The following is a 25640-nucleotide window of genomic DNA, read 5'->3' as shown; positions in this document are numbered from 1 at the left end:
TATGAACTATTCACTCATTATTAGTACTCTTTTGTCCCAGAGGAAATCTCTCTCTATATATATATATTCTTGTGATGGACTGACTGACTTTTAGTTGGAGGCAATCCTGCTCATGGAGATCACTGACTAGCCCTCTGCACGTGCTGGCATTAGGGATTCGTTCCTGTTTGACATCTGTGTGTCGTGGAAAGGCCGCCTTTCTGCTCGGGAGGGTCATTTCCAGAAGAATCCTCTCCGTAGCTGAGGGCTGGGTGGTGAGAGAGGGTGCCCGTGTGGACACAGATCCAAGACACAGAAGGGGCCCTGCAGAGCGCAGGTCCGTCCTGAGACGCGACCCGTGAGCCCTCCCGGGGGAGGGGGTGGGAGCCGCGGAGTTGAACCAGCGCTGCCGAAGTCGCGCCCTCAGGAGGAGGGTGGGCAATCTCTCCCGAGAGGCTTCCGGGCAAGCACCGAAGTGCAGGTGTCAGCCAGTAGCCAGGAATTCCCTCCTGCCGCCAGGACAGTGGCTGGCTCCTGGCTTGTGGGATTCTCCCGGGCCTGGCCCTCAGTGCTGTGCACTTGCTCATTAAAACGCCGAGGATTCGCCACGTAGTCCACTTCACCACAGTAGGGTGCTTCTGGCTTTAAAAATGTGAAAACCTGGAATTAGGGAATAGATGGGGCGAATTCGTTCTAAAGGTTTATACCGCGACTTAGTTGAAGGGTAAAATAATAATTTATACATGTTTGTCTGCGTTTGTGTGCACACAAGCCACTGTGTAAGGAAATTAAATGCAAAAATATGTCATTCAATGAAACTTTGAATAACTAAAATCATAATAGCAATGTATTTTGCGTAATCTACTAAACATTTTTATTATTGTTTCCTTTAATTATGTAATTTTTCAACATAGAAAAAGTTGAAAAGTAATACGCAGAACCCCATGTAATTATCATCCGTATTTACCATATACCAACATATTTGCTTTAAATCTCTCCACTTTTTTAAAGAAGTGAAATGTGCAGATACCGCTGAAGCCTCGCTATACTGATACTCGTATACACTGTTCCATTTAAATTTTCATTCTTACTTTACGTGGACTTTCCACAGCCAAATGGTGCTTCTCAATTTATATGAGTGGAATGACATTGTTCCTTCACTTGCAAATACTGTGCTATTTAAACTCACCCGTGAGACTATGGCGACGTGGTACCTGTGGATGGTCACTTCATCCCTGTGGTGACTGCAGACTCCCCTGTGAATAACCCAGAGGTGACTGATGCCTTTCCTGCACATTCTTGTTTGGATTCAAGCCCCCAAGAAGAGTCTGTGTTTTAAATTCAGCCAATATTTTGATCTCAGGTAACCTTACTTCCCAATAACGCATACATTCTTTCAAAACCCATTTTTGACCCCAGTGCGGTGAACTCTCTTTGTTGAGGTTTTGTGGGATGAACAGGAAGATGATCGTGCAACGTCTGCTCAGCTGCCGCTCAGCTTCGTGCGAATAGTAACCATCCGAGCTCAGAGGAGCTGACCAATCAGATGCCAGGGCTCAGAATACCAGTCAGGGCAACGAGCGGACAGAGAAGGCTGAGCCCTTATCACTTGCTGTGACCGCGCAGGCAGAGCTGGGGCAGGGGGGGCGCCCCCCATGGCTTCCGATGCCGGGTGGCTCTGGGAGGGTCCCTGCCCACCGGAGCCCTGAGCACAAAGCTCCTGTGTTTCATGGGTCCCGGGGGTGTTTGGGGTGGGAGGGTCCTGGGTGCTGGCCCAGCCCGGGTGGAGCATCTCCAGGGCTCCCTCCGCCGCAGCAAGGCCTGGCCGAGACCTCAGACGAAGGGCCCCCGCGGACGTGCGGGGCAGGGCGTGCAGAGTCGCGGTCGTGTAGGAGCCCGGCGTCAGGGCGCCGTCGGTGCGCGGGTCCGGGGTGTGGAGGGCCGCTCCCCCGTCAATGCCATGGTCAGGCCTGAAAGATCACACGTAGCGTCTGGCAACTCCTCCCGAGGCCGGACTACTGTAGGGGTTTCGGTATTTTTAAGTTCTAGGGATTGTGGTACATTTTTGGAAACTCCGAGTCTGGTATACTGATTTTTAAGTCCTCTTAAGGCGGATTTGAGTCCGTTAGCGAATTGAACAAATATGCACGAGAGTTTTCAAATAACTATTATTGTTTTGAAATACTTACCACAATCCATGGAGGAATAATTTACTTATTTCAAGTGGCAAGTCCAGACTCTTCACAGATTGAGGGAATTTCGCTTGAGTGGACGGTTTAAAAAGAGGGGAGAGGCGCCACGGCCCTGTCCCGAAAGACACCTTCCAGGTGTTTGCTCCCTGGAGAATCCCAGCCCTGTGGACGGAGGCCCCTGGGGTCTGACACCCCTCCTCCGAAACCCTCCTCAACATCAAAGTCCAGTAACACTTTATTTTCTGGAAAAATAATAATTTTTAAAAAAGTATTTGTGTGTGTGTGCGAGAAATAAAATACTTCAGAAAATTCTTTCCCTAAGTTGCTAATTTTAAAAGTTGCTCTTTCAGGCCCTTCAATTATGTCATGGAAACTCAGGCTCATGCCTCTGTCACTGTTTTCCCACCTGCTCTCTCCTTTCCTCCTTGAGCAGCAGGTGTGGCTCAGGTGGTCCCGATGGGGTGCAGGTGGGAGCCCCCGGGGAGGGGCGCAGAGGCCGCACTTGGAGTCCTCCACTGATGGGAGGTTCTTGAGTGAAGAAAGCCCAGGCTGGGGAGAGGGTATCGGGCCTGCTGGCACAGTCCCGCAAAGGCAACTTTTACTTTAACTGCTGCCTGAAACCCATCTTTCTGGAGACCGCAACAGTCAGAGCTGAACATCTGTTAACAGCTGTAACAAATTTGAAGTTAGTGTTAAGTCCGCACTTTAAATGCCTGAGTAAAAACGTGTGGCCAGATCGTACATATGCTGCAGCAGTACCCGAAGATCAGTATTTTAGAGCAAGACAGAGTAGGAAATCCAACTTTCAGTATCCCCAAGTCGCTTTCTCTTATAATAGGTAAGAATTGTCTCAAAATGTTTACAGTCAGGTAACATGGGCGTAGCGGAGTCTTGCTACGGTGATGGCTCCAGGATGCAGACGTGAATGACCATCAAACATAGCTGGGGATTCAATGATAAAGTGCAGAAGAATATTTGCTGAAGGACCTTACTTCTTATGTTTGTGAAGAAAGAAGTGCGGGACTGAGCTGAAGAGAATCGGTTGGATGGTTTTCTTAGGTTCCACAGTTCATCCTCCAGAGGTCTCATCGGTCAGTCTGCTTGTGCTCTGGACCCTCGGACTGGCGGAAGAGCCCGGATTACAGGGAAGACGCGTCTGAAGGGAGCGGAGGCCCCTCCCACACTGTGTCCTCTTATAACTGAGCCTCTCGTTGGGTCATATCTGGTTCCCGATCTTCTGGGCAGTTGATCCTGCAGAGTGTGTACTGAGTAAACTAACTGAAGAATGACTGTTTGGTTTAATTAGAAGATGCCTTTGATAACATTAGTTCTGTCTGGATCGCTGACAGAACCACGATGGAGCATTCTATGCAGGACCTTAAGTCAAAAGGATCAGCCCTGGCTTGGCTGTGAGGTCGTGAGTGTCAGGACGCAGAAGGAAGAGTGGCTTTGTCTGGGCTGTGGTGTAAAAGGTTTCAGTTAAAAGCTGCAGAACTTTTGTTTCCTATTTAGTTTTCACCATCCACTAATTTTTACAAATTGTGTTTTGAAAAATAAGGTGCTTGTATGTGATACTGTTCAACTCTTTTAGAACCTTAATATCGATAGTTATGTAACCTTCATTGAAGAGAGCATGGATTAGCTGAGCCTCTTCTCCCAACTTTAAAATATTAGATTCTGTGATGCTTGAATGAGGGGGTTTTAAAAGATACGGAAGAACAACTTTTCATAGAAGAGACTCAACATCCCGGTGTTTTTATGAAACTCGATGGTTTGCAACATTCCTTCCCATAATTCCCTTGCTTGGCCTCTGTCTTGGCAATTCAGGCCGCCCTGACAACATACCGCAGACGAGGGGGTAGACGGGGGTGGGGGTGGGGGTGGAGCTTGAACAACAGGCGTTTCTTTTTCTCACCGTCTGGAGGCCAGAAGCCCACGGTCAAGGGGCGGGCCAGGCTCTGGCCAGGTTTCTGGATGCCCTCTGCCAGACGTCTGTCCTCTTGCCGTGTCCTCTGTGTGCAGAGAGGGCTCGGGGGGCGCTTGCTCCTCCTGTAGGACCAGCCCCTCCGTGGCCTCATTTAACCTTAGGCTAAGCCTCTGAAAGGCCCGATCTCCAGACACAGTCAGCAGGTGGGTAGGGCTTCCGCGTAGGGATCTGGGGGACACGGCTCGGTTCACAGCAGCTTCCTGTGTAGGAAACTCAGAGGCGTGCAGAAACTCAGCTTTGCCGAGCTTTAGGTGCCGGGACCGCGTGTGCTCAGAAAGGACATCTCAGCAGGTTGCATAGAGCAAATATGTGAATAAGCAGTGTTCTGGCTTGGCCGGAATAAGCAGCAGTGGGCTCTTCGAGTTCTCTTAAACACACACTAAAGAGCTTTGTGGCCTAATTCCCTTTCCTCACCAGTTAGGCGTATTGGAACGGATTGTTGGTGTGCATTGACACACTTTGCCACAGTTGTGGCCATTTCCTGACGTTTCCTTTACATTGTCTGCCCAGGGTCGATACATGAATAAAATGATGGATTGGAAAGGGCATTTTTTTGGTGCGGTCAGTTGAGGCAGAAACCAACTTACTCCTTCTCAAAATATATTTTCACCAATATTTGCCCTCAGTGAGGTTCAAATGCTTATATTAATGGCTAAAATGAAAACCATTATCGAATGTTTTGAGAAATACCGTAGAGATTCCTGGTTGGTGATCCAACTTTCTCATCTTCTGATGCTCAGGAAGTTTCCCTCGCAAGCATCAGTGTGACTACGTCACACGTGGGAACTGCCTTGTGCCCACTTTGGGCACAGCTGGACCCAGAGTTCCCCCCTCCGCCCACCGTGTCGGCTGTGCTTTGCCTCTGTGTAGGTGACAGGAGTATTCCTGGAACGTGGTCTCGATGTCACGTGGTGTCCCTGTCACACGAGTGTCACCTGCTGGTCTCCAGTGTCTCACTGGGAGTCCAGCCCAGGACCAGGGAAAAGGCAAAACGATTCTTCTGATGCCAAAGTCCCGAATTACAGCTCTTTTTCCATGTATGATTATATAAGTATTTCATCAGTTCAAAATGTTACATGTGCGAAAGAGCTCAGAATTATAAAATGTGTTCCCCGTATACACTTTAAAATAGTTTTATTTGCTCTAATTTTTGGTTTCTTTACTTTAAGCTTATAATGTATCCACTCCTGAGAATTAAATTACAAGTGGATTTTAAATACTAAAATAATAAATAAAAATAATATGATAAATATAAATAAAACAATACAAATAAAAACTTGTAATAGATTACAAGTGGCTCTACAGTTTCCGCGTCTCTCCTCACTGGTGGTGAGCGGGCCCCAGGCTCGGGCAGGACCCCCCAGGCTTGGGCAGGACCCCCAGCTCTTCCCGGACCCCTGACTCGCTCTCTGCTGTTGCTTTGCAAACACACAGGCTTTAGAGTCATTGAGTCTAAAAGCGCTTACGTTTTCCCTTAATAATCACAGCAACGCGTGTCCCTGTTTTATTCCGATAGTACCTTTTGGAGGCAAACACACTTCCTACACCCCTTCATCTAACCCCAGGCCGCCCTACTCATGCCCTCTCAGCTTCACAACTATCAAATAGTCAGTTGAGACCAAAATAAAATACGTTACGTGATTGAGCATGTAAGAGATGGAGACCCTGACCAGCCCGTCAGCCCACAGGGGCAGCGTGGACCTTTAAACAAGGTCAGGACGTGAGATAATCGATCGTTCATGAGTTAACGTTGATTACTAACAAGTGGACTAAAAGCGATTACACTGTACAGAGAAGTGTGGTGCAAAGGGAGCCCGTTTTGGGATTAGTGGAAAGACACATTTTAGAAACAGAGCAGAGTGTGTGCTCTGCAGCCTCCCCATCTGTCACCTGGGGAACCAGGGCCGGTATTTCCCTCAGGGGCCTCACTTCCTCAGACAAAATGGGGGTAAGATGACCCCAGCTTTGCAGGAATCTTGTGTAAAGAATGCACCTAATGGTGTCTGTTCTTCTCAGTATCTTTGTTTCCGTGTAATACTGCAGATGGAGATTTGAAGTGGTACCATCACTGTAGTAATTAAGCAACGTCCCTTTGGAAGTATAAACAGCCACTAAAGTTTTAATTAAGAAGTTATATATACATTTTGCATTCACTTTCTGATTGTGCGTTTTAACCTAAACTGGGTTTGTTTTCTAAATTTCTTAAAGCACAGAACTGTTACGCTTCGCAGACAGCCCGTGGGCGGCTTGGGCCTGAGCATAAAGGTATGAGCGCGCTGGATGTTCCTCGACGCACTTTTCCATGAAGGTCCCCGCGCTGATCTTAACTGCGCTCCTGCTTCCTGTCTTGCAGGGCGGTGTGGAGCACGGAGTCCCGGTCGTCATATCGAAGATATTCAAAGACCACGCAGGTGAAAGCCGCTGAGTGATTGTGAGCATGGCAGCAGTCTGGAAGGCAGTGCACGGTCTTAAATGAGGAGATAGCAGCTGTGTGTGTTGCTTGGTTATCTGCCTGCCGTCTTAGTTTGTAGCTGTCCGCTCTCCCATCCCTGCTGCCACGCGGCCCTTTTTCGTTTCCCCTGATCCCGTGAGCCCTTAAGAGAGATACTGACTCGCAGCGTGGTGTCAAGTCATCCCCAGGAGACACGGACACGGCAGTGGTTTGAGCTCTGGTTTCTCAGGAAAGACGAAGCACCGGGGGGATGCAGTGTGCACAGAGTCGGTGGCGATGAGGTTTCTCGTGTAAAATGGCATCGCAGCCGTGAGCGAGAGGCCTCTGCGGTGCTGACGGTAGCTCGTTAATCGCTGACACAGTGAATCGATGGCTTTGGGAGCAGATCAGTGTGTGTAGAAGTGAGAGTGGGGACGGGATTCCTTCTTGTAATGGGCAAGTGGAATGTTGTACAAACCAAGTGTAACAGTTGTACAATCAAGCACTGCAGTTGTGCAGTCGAAAAGCTTGCAGGAGCTCAGAGGTCCCTGCGTTTGGAGTGAGGGTCCACAGGGAGAACGAATCAATTCGTCACTGAACTCGGAGTGTTTAATCATTTCTGCGAGACCGTAACCACCTGGCTGGCTGATTAATACTTGAAGGAAGGATTTGCTCAAATCTGCTTCTGCTCCTATAATCCTTGTGAGCATTCTCAGTTCTTTTTTATAAGTAAAGTTTTAAATTTGTGGATATGAATATAAGTTTCAGAAGAGAAAGGGAATAAGATTAAAATCAGAAAAGGATTTCACGCTCAGTTCAGGAAGCTCATCCACCTTCTCTGCAGAGGTGTGAACAGGCCGAGGAGGCCGCGCGAAAAGGATTTCACGCTCTCTTCAGGAAGCACATCTACCTTCTCTGCAGAGGTGTGAGCAGGCCGAGGAGGCCGCGCGAAAAGGATTTCACGCTCAGTTCAGGAAGCGCCTCTACCTTCTCTGCAGAGGAGTGAACAGGCCAAGGAGGCCGTGCGAAAAGGATTTCACACTCAGTTCAGGAAGCGCATCCACCTTCTCTGCAGAGGTGTGAACAGGCCGTGGAGGCCGCGCGAAAAGGATTTCACGCTCAGTTCAGGAAGCGCATCCACCTTCTCTGCAGAGGTGTGAACAGGCCGAGGAGGCCGCGCGAAAAGGATTTCACGCTCAGTTCAGGAAGCGCGTCCACCTTCTCTGCAGAGGTGTGAACAGGCCGTGGAGGCCGCGCGAAAAGGATTTCACGCTCAGTTCAGGAAGCGCATCCACCTTCTCTGCAGAGGAGTGAACAGGCCGAGGAGGCCGCGCACGGTGACAGGTGACAGGCTGCACCTTCTCCGTGGGCTGGGGAGCACACTGGGCTCCCGGACCCCTCAGCAGAGTCCAGTCGTGCGGATACGACTCTCTCTTCTGAAACGGAGACTCTGCAGCGTCTGGGATGCATCTTGAGCAGCTCAGACCCAGCGAGTCCCCAGAGCAGGTCCCCATCGCCCCCTGCGTCTCCTGGCCCCTTGTCTCCATCACCACGTCCTGCCTGGGGCCAGGCTGGCCAGCAGGCCCTCCCCCTCCCTCTGGGGTCCTCTCCATCCGCTGTGGCCAGAGATAAGGTGTTTCCCACCGATGTCTTCCTTTCTTCACTGTGGGCTTCTTCTACACCCGAAACTCTTGCATTAATGCTTAGTGGACTGTGAGCTTTCAGGGACCCGGGCTTGGTGTAACTTAGTTCGTATGTTCAGGGTCTGGCTCAGGATGTGTACCTTACAGGCAGGGAGCGCCTTGGCCGAGCTGCCGCGCACGTCGGTGTCAGGAGGGACCGTAGCGTGCGGGAGCCTGGGCTCCGGGAAGCTGGGCCATGCACAGGAGGCGGGCGCACACGGCACTGGTAACCTGATAACCATCCCACTGCAACCAGCAACCCACCGAGTCAGGGTTTCTCCTGGGAGGCAGAGCGCTCAGGGGAGGTGACAGAACTGGGGTCCCCACTGCTCCTGTGGGGGCAGCACCCTGCTTCGATCTCCCCCCACCGAGGAGGGCAGGTGCCTAGTCGTCCCAGGAGAACAGTCCAGAGGGGGAGAGTTTCCCTCCAGCGCTCACTGTGGGGACCAGCGAGGTCGGCGGCCTACCGTCCACCTGGCACTGCGTCTAGGAATCGGGCAGCCACGGACCGTTAGAGCAGAGCAGAGTGTAACCCGTTTATTCAGTCATTCATCCACAGACGGACCTGGCCGCCTTCGGCAGCCACCGTGCGGAGATTGAACTCTGGTCTGGGCATTCAGGGCGAGCGCTGCCCGCTTCCTCCCACCCGTGTCCCGCGGGAGAAAACAGGCGGTAAATGAACAGGCCATAGTACACATTCAGACAATGCCAGCTGCTGTGAGGAAAATTAATCAGTGTTGGGGTGTGCACAGTGATGGATAGAGCATCGCTGTTTTTATAGGGCGGTCGGTGGGAATCTTTCTGTGGGCGACATTTAAGCAAATATTTGAATCACCCAGAGTAAGGGGTGAGCAGGCCCTGCCGCGGCCTCCTGGCCCCGGGGGGGAGGAAGGGTGACAGCTCGGTGCAGGGAGGGGCGTGCTCGCTCAGAAACAGGAAAGCCAGCGGGGCAGGGGCGGCTGAGGCGGGAGGCGAGGGGGGGCATGAGATTCGGGGGGGTGGGGGCTGCAGCAGGTCCTCGGGCCTCGTGGTCCTGGGGCAGGACTTGGATTTTCTTAAGGAGGTAGAGGGGTCGTTTGAGGACTTCCCAAAGCAGGATCATAAGGTAGGTCTTATGTTTAAAAATCAGTCGGGCTGCTGCTAGGAGAATATGTTCCAGCGTCCGGGGCGAGTTAGGGCACCAGCAGAGAACTGGCCTTGGAGTCTGGAAGGAAAAGTCCAGTGAGGTCCTTTGCCCAGTTGTGGCTTCACGCCCCTCATTGCAGGGTCACATTTGGGTCAGGTCATGGGGTCCTTCTCGCTGAGGGCAGGGAAGCTCCCCATCTTGGCCGGGGAGCCAGACGTCGTTCCTGGGTCCTCGGGCATCACAGAGGCTCTCAGATGGCCTTGTGACCGTCCACCCGGAGACTCTGCTGGAGAAGCAGGTGATGGTCTCGTCTTATCCCTGTGAGAGCTCGGCCCCCGGCTGGGCTCTGACCAAAGGCTCTGCCCGTCCAGGCCCTGCTGGTGGTCCGGGGTCCTGCTGTTTCTGGAGGATTCCAAGGGGCACAGGACTTGTTGCTGGCAGTCCTGGGTTCTGTGTGAGGTCCGGCTCAGCTGCTGGGCCTGTCAGTTCTCGGGTGCACACCTGCAGTCCTGCTCCTGCGAGGTGCTGAGTGCACCTGCCCAGGCCCAGCTGCTCCAGGGACAGACGTCCTTGCCCACCAGGGTGTCCTGCCCAGGTACCCATCAGGGCCAGTCACCAGGAATGCTATTAAAACCCTAGAACCACCAGGGGCCATAGGATTTAATGCCAGTCTAGAAAGGTCACTGCCTAGGTTTTGTGTGAGTGTGGTGCCCATACTGAGAACGCAGACTTAATGGCCTCTGTCCACATTCTTTGAACTTAATTCTTCTGTGTGGCTCTTCCGTCCCCTTGCCCAGAAGTCTCCCCTGACCCTCTGCTGCTTACATGTTAAGTGCTCAGGCTGGACATCTGAGCCCTTCTCCGTGTCACTGGTGATTCTGCAAACCCAGACGTGAGCCCTGCCCCCGTGTGAGGCCTGGCACCCCGGTGCCCCTCCTATCCCCCGCCTTCACGCCCACAGAGAGCTCTGCTTCCCGCACACCCGACCTCGCCCACGAGGCTGCACACGTGCTCTGTGATGAATACACGACGGGCACACACACACATGCACACGTACACGTGTACACACATAGGTGTGAGGTATCTTGAGTTAGACACACATCTTCTTAATAACATTTTATGTTTCTGGAAAGCAAAAGCAGTGTTGGGCCGTTCTCCAGTCCTCCTTTTAATCGGTGGTCACAGCGGCTTGCTGTGAGTAATTACCACTTTGTACTTTACAAAAATAAGCAAGAATGAGGAGTTTTTCCACAATTGAATGAAATTTAAATATATTATTTCTAATACTGCAAAAACTTAGAAACCCAAAACAAACTGTATATAGCAAATAAACAATGAAGAGAAACGTGGATGACAAAGAGGCTTGGAGTTAGAAATTGTCATCTTAGCAGCAATATCTTACGTTAGAATAATGCTTGTGTGACATGGAAAGGACTTCCGTTTTCTTTTTTTTTTAACTTTTATTTTATATTGGAGTCTAGTTGATTAACAATGTTGTGTTAGTTTCAGGTGTACAACAAAGTGATTCAGTTATACGTATACATGCATCTGTTCTTTTTCAAATTCTTCGCGTTTTCGTCGGGTCTTCATGACTGGACAAGGCAGATGTGGCTGGCTGTTCACACTCGTAGGTCAGGGAACAGAGAAACGGTGGTTCGCCCAGTCTCACTCTGCCAGGGAAGGGAGGCTTAGTTATAAACCAGATTTTTCTGTCTCTGAATCCTGTTCTTCCTCCATACCGTGTCATCACATTATGTACTAGTAAAATCCGTTCGCAGCCGAGGTTTAATTCAGTTATCATCCTAATGTCAGTAAGGATTTGGACGGGCAGGCCTGCACCCTGTGACGGGTTTGGTGCTTGTATCCAGGAGACAGATGGGACAGTTAGAATATATCCAGAAAATTGAACTAACATGTAGGGAGGGGGGAAGTTTGTCCCATTAGGACAGTAAAAAGAATTAGGATCCTTTAGCCTTTTTTATGTGGAACAGTCATCATTACCTGCAGCTGGATGGTGGGGTCATAGAGGATGTTTCTGTGACAGCTGAGTGTGGATGGAAATGGGGCGGCTGTGTCCCTTGTGAAGACGCTGCACATTTGCACAGAATGACCGTTCCTATCATCCAAACACAGGTATCACCCCAGGGCGAGAGGACCAAGCCCATGCCGAGGAGCTGCACGGTCACCCCGACCGTCACAGGGCCGGCGGGGGAACCTGAGTGCAGGGGACCTCCGCCTTTTGAAGCCACGGCCTCGAGATCCGTCGAAACGGGACTCCTCACCCTGAGCCAACTTCAGGGGGAGGTCGGAGCTTCCTGGGGTGTGAGGTCCCCTGAGATGCCCACTTTTTATTTTTCTCTAGAATATTCACCTGTATTTGGTGTCTTACAGCCGTGAAATGCCGCCGTTATACAAGATTTGTGATTAACTTCTTTTCACATCTGTGACATTTCATTAATTTCATTTTGCTGAATTCAGTGGAAACCTTTATCTTCCCCTTGATCTTTGCATCCCTCTGGTTCCCTCCCCTCCGTCTACACGTCAGCCCCTCATCTGTGTTAATTCTGAGGCCACGTGGCACCCCTCCCCACCGCATAGTCCAAATATGTGGCCCAGGCTTAGGGAAGCAGAGGTTGCAGGGCCCGGGCGACCTTTTCAGAGAATGCGATTGTCTCACTGCCTGTCCCACTGGCGTCGGGGGTTCAGACAGCGGGCCTTTGCCTCTGTCCGTGTTAACTGTGCAGCCCCTGACCCCAGCAGCAGGGCCTGCTGTTGCCCCGTCTCATTTTTGTGCTGCAAAGGACACAGCTTTGGAAACGTTAAGATCTGACACAAATATTCGGGCCAGTGTGTCTCGCCAGTAGTTGCTAACTTCTTTCTAGACTCTTAATGTTGAACAGAGTCCTATTTTAGGATCCGACTGAATTTGTGTAGACGTAGAGAGAAAGTCCTCTCACCTCAGGAAGAGATTGTGGTGCCCGATTTGGAATTTTTAGGTCAGGCTTTCCTGACCCTGCTTCCTAGAACAAACCAGAATCTGCTCCTTTTGCCTCAGGAGCTGGATATAGGGTGAAAGGAGACCCTTCCCGCACCCTGGATCCAGGTGGAAGTGCAGCTCCTTGAGTGAAGAATATCTCCGCATTCCTTCTCCTTCGTTGTCAGTGAATCAATGAAAATATGCTTTTCAAGCTTCCAAATAATAGAACTTGGAGCAGACGATAAAAATTGACTTTGTAACTGAATGAGGAATGTTGGAACCTGGACAAGACATACCAGATATATCAGGATCTTGGAAGGACGCATGTTAAATGCTGCAGGTTTAATTGAAATTCCACGTGGGAAGAGCCGTCACCTTCGGTAGCTGATTGCTGAGAGCGAAATGCAGCAGAGAATCTGGCTGCCGGGCTGCCAGCGTGTTCTTACTGTTGAAGGATCACTTGATGTTAAGATCAGAGGGAGGCAGGTTGGCAGCGAAGAATCCAGTTACTATGGCTACGGAAGGTGTGTGAGAGGCTCTCCGTACAAGTCCTTTCTGTCCTGGACCCACTTTGTCGTTGCTCCTTGAATCCTCCTAATACCGTCCACTGTGTCAGCTTCCACAGTTGAGGGCCATCCTGGAAGATGGAAGTGCTTTTTAATTTTAATTTACAAGATACTTTGAAATGGCTGAAATATCTTGAGTTACTTAAAGAATTTAACTCCCCCCATTATCAATAACACATAACCTCCCAGGGCCCCTTGGAAGATGGGAAGAGAAACCTTGTTAGCACTTCACGGACCAACCTTTAATCCTCACTGGCAGTGAGGTAATAGGATAATCTTCCCTGTGCAGGGGGGCAACGGAAGGTTGGAGAGGGATTGAACCAGGGCAGAATGTGGAAGTGAATCCTGCGCCCCTGAGTCTGGTTCTGAGGCAGAGTAAGCGGCTGGCCCCTCGGAGGTCTCCCCAGGGTGGGGTCAGCCCCGTCCCTCTTCCCATTGACCGCTCCGTGGTGACGATGTCCACACGTGGCCGGTTCTGGGGCGTAAAGGACTCAGTGCTGGTAAAGGATGATGAGGAGGGTTTTAGTCATTATTAATCCAGATGTTCAGTGCACGTAAGGCTTTTTAAGAAGTGTTCTCATTTTCTAATACCACCCAGAAGTTTATGTGAATGAATATTTAACAAGCGTCTGAATTTTACAAAGACTAATTAATTTGCAAAAAGAACAGTTTCTGTTATAACACACTTGTATTGCAAACAATGATTAAATTTACACAGTCTCACATAACACTATAGTAGTAGCGATTAATTTGACTTGAAAAGGCAAGTATAACAGAAATAGAAAATATCTCATTGTAGCTAGTTTGCATGTTTGAATATTTATGTGGTTCAAATACATTACGCTATATTTCCATTTTACATCCTGATGTAATGGCAAGATTACCACAGAAATAAACTAGAGCCATTTTTCAGCTGCAATCTCCAAACCTAGCTTAATCTCACCAAAGAGTTTATTTAGGAGCATTAATTAAAATTTTTAATTAAAATCAAATTTCCATGGTTTTATTTTATCATCCATTTTACCACTTTTTAATTTGTTTCTTTAGGGCTAAAAGTGTCCTACAAAGAGAAAAACATTTCAAAGATTTAACTGGGAAGTCTTTTTAATTAGCTTTGCTTTAACGACACAGAGAGACAGACGTGAGACACAGAGACAGAGAGACAGAGACAAGAGACAGGCAGGGAGAGACAGAGATAGAGACAGAGATAGAGGCAGTGAGAAACAGAGACATAGGCAGAGACAGAGACAGACAGAGAGACAGAGACAGAGAGATAGGCAGGGAGAGACAGAGATAGAGACAGAGATAGAAGCAGTGAGAGAGACATAGAGAGGCAGAGACAGAGGCAGAGAGAGACAGATGTAGAGAGAGACAGAGACAGGCAGAGAGACAGAGAGATAGGCAGGGAGAGACAGAGAGACAGAGATAGATGCAGTGAGAGACAGAGGCACAGAGACGTAGAGAGGCAGAGACAGAGGCAGAGACAGAGAAAGAGTGACAGGCAGAGAGACAGAGAAGACAGAGACAGAGGCAGAGAGAGACAGAGACAGAAAGGACAGAGAGACAGGCAGAGACAGAGACAGAGGTAGAGAGAGACAGAGGCAGAGAGAGGCAGAGTCCGAGAGACAGACAGAGACAGAGATAGAGGCAGAGATGGGGGAGATTCTGAAAGGGCCCCCTGTGGAGCTAGAGGGAGTGTAGATCTCACCTAGTGGGTGACAGAGGTTTTCTGGGTAAAGGCTCAGTGTAAATGAGAACTTTATTACCTAAAACCATACCATTAAATTCATTAATATAAAGACTGTACTTTATTTTCAATAAAATTTAATACTAGTTAATGACTAGAACTAATATTAACAATTGACATTAAATATTTACCTGGAATTTAAAGAATTCCAGTGTTAATAACTTATTATTTCCAATATTTAACCAAAGACTTATAAATTAAAACAAATCTAGAGGAAGGCAAAAAAACCTGTGAAAATGTGTTTTCTGCAGGTCTCAGCCTGTCTCTAACCCGTGCTGTGGCGGGACCAGCCCTTGTGGCTCTTATTATGGTCGTACGATGCCTCCAGCAGTAGCCATGAGGGGACTGAAAAAATAAAGGTTCGTTGCTGACAGGACCTAGAAATCACACAGCACCCCGGGTCACACGGCAAGATGGAGGCTGCCAGCAGAGAGCGCGAGGCCCGGGGTCCTGCTTTCACTGGGGTCGAGGCCGGGGTCTGGGGTTTCCCGGGATCACTCTTTATTGGTGAATTTAAACATAAAGGTGGGAATTTAAGCACAGGAAGAGGAAAAACAAGGGGCCAAATGGTCAGTTACTGAAATCAACCAAGGTCTCTAAAGCACAGGGGCCTCATTGCGGCGCAGGGGCCGGGGCCCTGGCTCTGTCTGGGGTGTGGCTGGCAGACTCGTCGAGGGGAGCAGAGCTGAAGTCGGGCACGTGCGTAACAAAAGAGAAAAAACAGCTGTCAGGGTTTACACTGCAAAATGCTTTACGTTTGGTGTGAATTCGTTCAGTCTTATTGAAAGGAGTTATCTCTCTGCCTCTATGAAAATAGAAAAGTGAAGTGGAATAATGCTGTAGAGATTATACTCAAACTTTACAATACAAAGGTTTTCTTTCCTTTTTCCTTTAATATTCTGGGCACATTTTCTTTAATTAAAGCAGTCTATGTAAATGTGTTCCCGAGAAAGGGGAAAATGCTGAGTGGCTTCTGGGATTCCTATTTTATTGTCTGTGTCGACTTAATGAAAAATGGGGATCAGACTTTCCACACATGTAATGAAATCCTTCATTAGGAGGAAGTGACATTTGTGCTTCTCATTGAACAAGGCTGTGCGTTTACAAAGTAACTCTCTTAATGTGCTTAAAATTAGCTGAATGTTTAGCTTCACCAGCCGGGCGAGGGGGGCGCTGTGGCTGTGCTGTTGGCGTTTCCCCACACTGTGTACACACGTGCATGTGCGCACACACACACACGTGCTCACATTCTCACACGTCACGCATGCAAGCGTGTGCACACATATGCACATGTTCACCCACAGAGACTCCTGCGTGCACAGACATCCACACACGCACACGTGTGCGCACACATACCCACACTCACGCACACGTGTGCGCACATATACCCACACGCATGTGTGCTCACACATACCACACGCACACGTGTGCTCACACATACCCACACTCCCTGTGCACACACTCACACCTGCACACACACAATGCCAGTTGCTGCAAACTCTGACCCTAAACCACTGCCAGGAGGAGCACGATGTCTCTGAATCTCTCTTAACACTGTTGCCCCTTTTGCGACCCTGCAGCCCACCAGACAGGGATGTTATTCGTAGGGGACGCCCTCCTCCAGGTCAGTATTTTAAACTTCAGTCCTTGGCTCTGTTGCATGTTAGTTCATGTTAGTTTTGAATTGAGACTCATCAATTATTATCCTCAAAATTCTTAATTTGTCATCTTTTCAGGTTAATGGCATTAATGTAGAAAATGCAACCCATGAAGAAGTGGTAAGTGTATGATATTTTATGTCTTTTGTTCTTTTTATTAGATAGCCTTTTATTATTTTTTTCTCTGAAAGTCCATTTCACGGAGTGTACTCATAGACACAGAGCTTCAGAAAAGCTTAGAAAGTTTAGCAAGTCGTGTTTCAGAGGGCCCTCTGTGCCACGTCCCTTCACAGTCCACACGTCATGGGTCCTCTCCGATGCTATAAAAGGTAGATTGGTGGCTGCTATTTTAAAGATGGGAGGGTTGAAATTCAGGGCATGGGACCCCGCCCGGGTGACCGGAGTGGAGCCTGTGAGGGTCCGCACACCGGCTCCCTCTGGCTTTGTGTGCTCCTCGCCTTGGAGGACGTCTCGGGACGCTCGCCTCTGGTGTGTGTCTGGGATGCTGGCCTGTGGACATGGGGGTCACAGGCTCCGCCCCAGCACCCCTTTCCAGACATGAACCTTGCCCAAGGTCAGGTCAGGCTCCAACACAGCGTATTAGTAGGTCGCTAACTAGGTGAAGAATTCCTTTAACTTGCTCCAGGCACGGAGGAAAGATTCGCAGGTGGGATGACGTGTTTCTTGGTCTCAGGGACTTGCAGTTTTAGGTTTAGGTGCAAGTGGATGATGTGCTCTCATCTGTTTACTTCTAAACTTAACATTTGGGTTATTTTTCAATCTCTGCAAAAGTTTGCTTTCTTAAGGTGAGAAAACACATAGTAATTCAAAAAGAGACAGTGTACACCTAGGTAACTTTATCCCGGCCCAGGGAAAGTAAAAAGCATTCATCTGAAAAGAAAGACTTTTAAATTAAGTAAATGATGTGTAAAGCTTATAAATGGAGCTATTCCAATACTTGACTGATACAAATATACTTTTTGGACCAAATTATCAAATTACAAGTCTACAGTCTTCTGTGACACAAAAGCCATGATTGGAACACTGCTACTGACATACAATCTCAGCTCTTCAGACTTACGAACTTCGTAAAAATATTAAATTTGTAAAAGACCTCATAAATCACAGTTGCACACTGTGAAACTCACTTTTCAGAGTAGATTCTAGGTTCACTTAATCCTAAAAGAAGAAAAGTCAGTTCTGCTCCACACAGAAGACCCACAAAAATGAGCCTCATCCTGTATATGGGCTCCTGCTTTGGAAAAGCTGTACTGCTTTTCGGCGACAAAAATGTGTTTATTTCCCTCTTTTTAATACACCGTGTGTCCTCATCCACATCAACATACAATATCGTAGCCGACGTGGCAGAGAGTAAACTTTCCATAATTTTCTTTTTTTTTTTTTTGCGGTACGCGGGCCTCTCACTGCTGTGGCCTCTCCCGCCGCGGAGCACAGGCTCTGGACGCACAGCCTCAGCGACCATGGCTCACTGGCCCAGCCACTCCACGGCGCGTGGGATCCTCCCGGACCGGGGCACGAACCCGCGTCCCCTGCATCGGCAGGCGGACTCTCAACCACTGCGCCACCAGGGAAGCCCTCCATAATTTTATTGGGCAAATTCTGAGACATCTCACTATTCAGAGAGGAAGGAAAAATGATGTTTGGAAAATCACTCAGTCTCACCTGTGTGCAGAGGTTAGGGATGCCTGGCAGGAGGTGGCGCGGGCGCAGCTGGTCCCCCTGTGGGACCCCCAGGCCCACACGTATGGCAGGAGACCTGGCAGCAGAGTCCCCGCAGCAGAACCCAGACCGATGTCCAGTGGGAGTCAGAGCGGGGTCAGCGCTCCGTCCTGAAGGGTCTCAGAACGAGAAACATTACAGAACTTCATTTTTATGCAACATGCTCAGAATTTTTTTAAAATATCTCAAATGTTAAATTAACTTCTAGTCCAGAATGGCAGGCCAGGGTTTTAAGTCCCATGAAAACCATTGATTAAAAACTGCCCTAACTGATAAAACTTCACAGACTGTTTTACGAGGCCCCCTTTTCAAGGAAATGAGTCCTTTTTATACACATTTCATTCATGCACAGCAGCTCGGTCATCACTAAGATCTCAGGACAGATTCTGAGTTCTGGTGATTTTGAACTCAAGAACCCTTAGAAATAAAGTCTTCACTTGTGTTTAATAAATGGTAGAAATGGGACCTTCCAGGTCACTCTTCCAAGCAGCAGCCAGGCCGTCACACCCCCAGACCCCCAGCTCACGGCATCTCGTGGGCCGTCACTCAGCAGCTCGCAGCTGCGTTTGATAGAAGGTGTCCTGAGGGAGCTGAGGCCGGTCGCCTGTTTCTCCAGGTCGTTTAGCAAGTACGTGTGGACCCTCCTTCCCCTGGGTACCGAAGCATCCGCCAGGCGCCAGCAAGGCCTCTGCCCTCAAGGACGAGCCTCCGCTCTCGGGCCCTGGGCTGTCCGGACTTCCTCTTCCCTGCAGCAGCCGGCTTACTCCCGGCCCCCCCACCTCCTCACGTCTGCCCTCCTTGGGCGATGGTCACCTTCTCTCAGTCTCTGCTCATATGAGAAACTGTCCCGAACACAGGAGGTTAAGGCAGCGTTCCATCTTGTTGGAAGGAACATAAGTGCTATGGAAAGAAACAGGCTGGAATAAGTAGGTTAGGTAGAGGGAAGATGGATGGATAGAAGGTAGGTAGATAGACAGGTAGACAGATAGACAGGCAGGTAGCTGATAGAACATGGGTGGTTGGGTGGATGGATAGAGAAATAGAGAGACAGATAACTGACCAACAGTATTTTCTCATGCATGAGTTGGCAAATTGTTCAGAGACGTGCTTCTCAACCCCGATGTGCATGAGAATCACCTGACACCCACAGAGGTTTCAGCGGACGTAGCTTTGGTTCAGCATCACTGCTCCCTAATTCCCGGGCCTCGAAATTAGCAGGGTTCAGAGCCATTGGAATGGGGATCTAAACTCCCAGTAGCGTCTCCGGTGTGCCTTGTGGGGCTTCGTTGGTGCAGGAGCACCGGGGGCGGGGGAGTCTGGCTCCTGTTCACATGCCCACTTCCTCCCCTGGGGCCCGGGCCAGGCCGGCCTTGTATAAACGGCTGCCCTTGGTAGCAGAGATGCATGTGTCCAGCCCCTATGGCCTTGGGAGACAGAGGACACTCAAACTCTGATGGACGGGACTCTGTGTTGTAGCGTTGACCACGGTCGAGCATCCAGACCCCCCTGAGCCCAGTAACCAGGTAGGAGCTTTTCCACGAGGAGAGCAAACACAAAGCTATGTGTGTGATTATCCCGCTAGCCTCCTCCAGACACCGCCTAGAATCCCATCTGCCACGGACACTTCCGGCACCTGAGGTCTTTGGGCGGCGGGCCCGGGTGGCAGGGCGCCTGCCCGGGGCAGCGTGGATACAGTGCAGAGCCGTCACTGCGTCGGTAGCACGACGACCGTGAGGTGTGTGGGAAGGGCAGCGTGTCCAGCTGTGGGCCACGCCCCCATCAGGATCCAAGCCAACCACCAGCAGGCCTTGCCGTCTTGGCGGCAGGGGCGCTCCTGCGGCAACTCGTTCTCACGTCACAGGTGCCAGTCCCAGCCCCCTGTCTGTCTCTGGGGCCACTTCCCGCTCTGACACTCCCGCGTCTTCACAGACTCTCTAGGCTGTTGCCTCATGTCCCCGCAAGTTGAATACACACAGCCTCACGACGCAGCTGACCAGCCGGGGGCCGCGAGGGCTGGTGAGATGCTGGGGGCGGGGTGACAGAAAGACGGACGACCGACCTGACCCGGATGCAGGAGAGTCAGGGTCCACTATTGCCGCTGCCTCTGCTGGCGTTTGCTGACAGCCAGAACCGCCAGGGAAGGGAAGCGTTGGCTGTGTCTGTAGTTGTAGCCCAGGTACCACGAACGTGTTCTATTTGTTCTGGGAAGGAGAACGCACCTGGAGCCACGGTTGCCGTTGTAGTTTGTGTGTTTATACTTACAGTAAAGGACGGCTGTTACTGACAATTCATGTGCTTTCTGCGGGGCCCAGTACCCAAGTTGGCTGGGAGGGTGGAGGAGACCGCATCTTCCAGGTCTTCCGTGCAGCACGGCTGTGGTTTCCTGTTTGACCCCAGAGAAGCGGTTCTGGGGGCTCCCACTTGACCCTTCTCGCCTGCTAGGCCTGAGTCAGGAAAGTAGCCTGGAGATTCTACCAGTTAGGGGATATGTCTGTTCAACCTCTGTTCAGGGGAGGGAAGGAGAACCGCAGGGTGTGTTAGGGACCGATGTGAGGTGGGTCCGGGACGAAGGGCACCGATCACCTGGCAGACATCAGCCTCCTGTTCTGACTGGTGGACCAGGGCAGGTGTTGGGTGTCCAGGCATCAGCGCAGACCCGGCGTCTGGAAGCTTTGCTCTCACAGTGCTGTCACCGGTTCCGCACGTCATTTTATAGAGGATGGGGGGATATTGGCAGACGTCGACAGTGGCGGTGTTAGGGAGGGTCGGAGGGGGGACCCAACCCCGCAGGCGACGGCCAAGCGGCTGGCAGGCCAGCAGGTGCAAGTGTGTGTGTGTGTGTGAGTGTGTGTGTGTGGAAGCCTATGTGTTTGTGTGTGTGAGCCTATGTATTTGTATGTGAAGGAGCAGGACAGGTCTATGTGCTGACGTGGGGTGAACTGCAGATTCGATTTTAGGCAAAGAGAGTGATTTGTCTAGTGGACATGGTTCCACTGACGTGAAAACGGCCAAAGAAGAGGACAGACAGCACACGTGGTGTAGTGTGCTTTCCTGCGTGTGCCTCTTTGTTCCCACATGGTCACGTACCTACACGTGTGGGCACGGGGCCAAAAGGCACACAAATTGTGAATTCTGCGATGTCACCAAAACGCCCTCAAGAGAGAAGGCATTCTTGCAAATGGGTAGACGATTTCCGGAAGGACACGCAAGATACACCAGTAGCCGTGTGTCTGAGGTGTCCATCCAGGGCTCTGGCATGTGAAAGACACCCATGCTTTCATCGTGTATCTGTTTGTTACTTCCTGTTCTAAAATACCCAGTCATCATATTTCAGTTATGACATTTTAAAGCTGTGCTGGCTCCTCAGACATAACCATATGGGATGATTTCTTCACTCCCTGGAAGGCGTCCCGGGTGAGACAACTTCAGAGACTCCCTGGAGAAACTGCTCTGAGGCCGCAAAGCTGCCAGCCCCTGTCCTGGACCAAGTGTCTGTGCCCCAGATTCACAGGTTGGAGCAGTAACCCCCGGGTGATGACGTCAGGAAGAGGAGCCTTTCGGAGGAGAATCCAGGGAGATGAGGTCATGAGGGTGGGGCCCCGTCCAGTAGGATTAGCGTCCGTGTAAGGGGGTGGAGGCGCCAGAGCGCACTCTGTGCCTGTGAGGACACAGCGAGAAGGTGGCCGTCTGCAGCTAGGATGAAGGCCCTCACCAGAGCCCTGACCCGGCCGGCACCCTGACCGCGGGCTCTGCCTCAGAACTGTGGCGGAGAGTGTCTGTCGTCCAAGCCCCAGCCTGTGGCTTTTTGTCGTGGCAGCTCAAGTCGTTTACCTGAGACACCCAGCAGTTTAGATGGCTCGAGCGGCATTTTAAAAGCTTGGGGGAAGATTCATACAAGAGCTGAATCCTTCCTAAAAAAGAAATATGTCTGACTCACCGGTAAACTTGGCGGCCCAGCAGGTGAGTCAGAGGTGGGAAATCGGAACCTGCACCTACGTTGTCAGAGCAGAGCAGACGTGCCTGGTGACAGGGACGCAGGCGGGAAGGTGCCGGAATCGCTGGTCTTAAATAGATGCAAAGGCAAGTCCGTGTCGCTCTGAGGCAGAGCAGGGGCCCCGCCATCCAGAGCCGAGCGTGGAGTCAGGTCCCTCCCGACACCCGTCAGTCCGAAGGCTGTGGTCTGAGGGGCAGACATAGCTTTGAGATCAGTCGTTGAATTCGGAGGCATTAATGGTCAGTGGTCAAAATATTTTCTCAGACACACATACATACTTGGAACTAAATTGAAGGAAAAAAAACTGGCGATGCAGTAAAACCTTTGCCTTGTCCTAGCATCTCAAAGTCTGGAAACATCAAGGCAGGGCAGACACTTGGGATTTGAAAAATAATAACACGTTGAAGTTAAGCCCACTCTTTCATCAAAGGTGCACCTGCCTCACTCTTTACTGTTGTTCCCGGATAAAACTAACTTGTCCAAAGTGACGTTTCTTCGAGGGCCTGGGGAACAACGCTGAAGGCCTGAGCCGTGTAAACATGTGAGCGAGTCTTCTGGGGGCTAATTAGCCTCGATTAGATAGATTTTAGTGCTTTAAACTCCATTTTATCTCCAGGAAGACTTGTAAAATTGTTAAATATATGCTCACTTATTGAGGTAGGGGTGTGTGTGTGTGTGCGTGTGCGTGTGCACACGTGGGCAGACCCACATAACAGAAGCAGCGGGAGAACTTGACCCCAGACAGGGGCACGCATCTCAGGCTCGTGCTGTCCACGTGACACCCTGGTCTTAAATTTAAAGCTCCATGAGCCCCAGGACAGGCAGGCTCTTGGGCGGCGGCGGCCGTCCCGCACTCAGGTGTGAGCCACACCCCGCAGCAGCCACATCTGGAGAGGACGGCGCTGCAGCTCGGGGTCCCTTCGATGCAGGAGGCGAGGGCGCAACGACACCACGGTTTTGTGAGACTCGCCCTGGGTCGCCCTCGGAGGAGGAGGTGCGTGGGCCCCGTTGCCCTTGACGGCCTGGAGGAGCTGAGGCGATGGTCATTGTCTCCGGGGCCTCGGGCCGGCCGGAGGGTGGTCCCAGCTGGGCCCCAGCTGTCGAGTCGTCCGAGCAGAGCGTCCGCCTCATGGCCGTGTTGCTGGGTTTGGTGGGAGGCTTTGAGCCCTCCCCTTCTCGCTGCCGTGGGCGGCAGCCCTGACTTAGGGAAGACAGACGCTGGGGCGTTTCATCCCGTGTCTGCACCTGCACCCACCCAGCAGGAGACGAGGGGGCTTCGGGAAGGGGCGCCAGGGTAGGCTCGCCTCAGGGCTCCCGGGGCACCGCCTGGTGAGGCGTGAAATGGAGAAAAGGCCTCAGGGTCACGAGATTTGATACGTGGAAGAGACACGCCGGCGCCCGTGGCGCAGGAGGCTGTGGACGCAGGGCCTCAGGGAGAGGAGGACGGACGGATGCGAGATGAGCGGGGGCCACTTCACGTTGGCTGGCCCGGGCTGGGGCGTTCGGCGGGTTTCACAGGCCGAGGCAAAGGGGAGGAGCTCAGGCTCGGGGGCACGGAGAACGTCCCCGGGGTGACGGGAAAGGCCTTTCTGTGGGTCTCCAGGCAGAAGCAGGTCGTCAGCAGGGGCGTGTTCAGAGGAGGGCCGGGGCCGCGTGGCAGCATCGCACGCGTTCCCGATGGGACGCTGGGGGCGCGAACACGTACAGCTTCTTACTCCGGGCTTTGGCTAATGTGTCTGAATCACGTTTGCTTAAACGAGGCAAACGTTGAGCGTTAAAAGCTGACCCTAGAGCTAAAGGAATGAGCTGTTTGGGTTACAGGGGAAGGGCCGGAACCGTGGGGATGGTGACGCTGCGGCCGAGAAGGGCGAAGTGCTGCCCGTTGGTTTCTGCAAAATTAAAATGTCGTTTAAACTCCGAAGCTCGTATTTGCGGTTTGCAGCGTCACAGTTAACCAGCTGGCGTGTGTTGCCAGCGTCTGAAATTTGTCGGTTTGCGCGCCACGCGGGTTTCTCACATGACTTGAGTTTCCGGGATGGCGTGGGTAGAGTGTGCAGGGAGCCTGGCCTCAAACCTCTGCTAACGTGTGAACGTGTGTGTAGCTGAGGCGCCAGAGTCCTGTACCTGGGGACATGCAGCCATCCTTTTGTTACGGCAGGTAAAGCTCGCAGGACTTCCAGAGCTTCAAAGGTAATCGTGAACATTGAATTCTCGGGAGACAGGCGAGACGTGTAGGGATTTCTTTCTATTTCTGTTCTGGTCACTTTGTGATGGTAGAGTAACTGTCTTTTGTCACATTGACAGGTGCATCTTTTGAGAAATGCCGGCGATGAAGTGACCGTCACTGTCGAGTATCTCAGGGAAGCACCATCATTTCTGAAGCTCCCATTAGGTAAGGGGGAGGGGACAAGTTCAAGGGTGCCACGCAGCACATTATTTATGCAAACGATACGGCACTGGCAGGAGTGTAGATCGTTTCCTGAGCTCATATTCCGAGAGAGGAAAGACGCAGAGAGCGCCTCAGCATTGCATGTCCCTAAGACGTCCTACCCTTTAATCCGTCCACAGACTTTTGAAAGAGGGCGTCCCCAGACGGCGCTTCGTCGATGAATTAACTAAGTCGCCTTCCTCAGGTCGCCTCCCTGTGACTCTATTTACCTACACACGCACATGCACACATACAGGAGCGAAGTTTGTATTTAAGATGCCTGTGTTCACATGAGAAGTATTTAATGTAAAAGAGGAAAGAACAGTAAATCTGCACCGTGACGTGTCGCCGGCGCCCGTGTTTTCCTGCAGAGCTTGTAACTCTCTATTAGACCTGACGTGATCCAGCCGGGAAGTGGATCAGAACAGGTGTTGTGACTGACTCTGTTCGGGAGGATGGCTTTGCAGAGTTTATGAAGTTCCCGTCCTTCCTTGACGTAGCGGCAGGGCCTCTGTCGGGTGCTGACCCTGGAACCAGAGGGGCTCTGGGCTGAGGTCGCGCCCAGGGGCTGCAGCTCCGCTGTGGCTCAGCACGCTCTCCCGGCTCGCGGGGAAGCGGGGCCCTCCCCCCACGGCAGCCCCTCTCTTCTCTTTTCCCTTCTTTCTCCGGCTTTTTCTCTCACATGAAGGAACAGCCTCTCTCCTGGGCTGACCTTATGGCCGGAATCTTCTCTCTCTTTTCCATCGTTCCCCTGTTGTCGGAGCCTCCGCTGCCGCCCCTGGGCCTGGCCCAGCTCTCTGGGGCCACGGCAGCTGCTGAGACCCGATCTCACCTTCGAATCCACGGTCACAAAAAGGGCCATTGAACTTCTGGCCCTGCTCCCATCCATCTTCCTGAGTAACCGAGCAAATCGGTTTCAGCAGCTCGATGTTTGTCCCCATCAGACCTCAACCTGGAAACCATGCTGCTCACTGATCTAAGAAAAACTGACAATCCCCCCATGGGTATGAAAATATATCAGTAGGATTCATCACACGTCCTGCCTTCTAAAAAGACCAACGTGAGAAATCAGGCCACACGTTCAAAGAGAAATAAATGCTATACACAGCACAAGAGTTTATTCTTCCAGAAGA

At 51.1% G+C, this 25640-nt stretch overlaps 1 protein-coding gene across 4 annotated transcripts in view; it reads left to right on the top strand.

Annotated features, from left to right (window-relative positions):
* SNTG2 (syntrophin gamma 2) overlaps window positions 1–25640 on the top strand; it is a 196142-nt gene that overhangs the window by 76056 nt on the left and 94446 nt on the right. For 3 of the 4 annotated variants that reach the window (XM_067703830.1, XM_067703828.1, XM_067703831.1), the window contains exons 3-7: window positions 6367–6423; window positions 6512–6569; window positions 16268–16311; window positions 16424–16465; window positions 24384–24471. In XM_067703830.1, the coding sequence (XP_067559931.1) occupies window positions 6367–6423; window positions 6512–6569; window positions 16268–16311; window positions 16424–16465; window positions 24384–24471 (289 nt within the window). The remainder of the gene's footprint in view (window positions 1–6366; window positions 6424–6511; window positions 6570–16267; window positions 16312–16423; window positions 16466–24383; window positions 24472–25640) is intronic. The other variant, XM_067703829.1, reaches the window with a different exon arrangement.

This window comes from Pseudorca crassidens, chromosome 14 (assembly GCF_039906515.1).
Source record: "Pseudorca crassidens isolate mPseCra1 chromosome 14, mPseCra1.hap1, whole genome shotgun sequence".
NCBI lineage: Eukaryota > Metazoa > Chordata > Mammalia > Artiodactyla > Delphinidae > Pseudorca > Pseudorca crassidens.
Note: the sequence above shows the minus strand (reverse complement) of the source record. Positions and strands in the feature narration are given on the sequence as shown.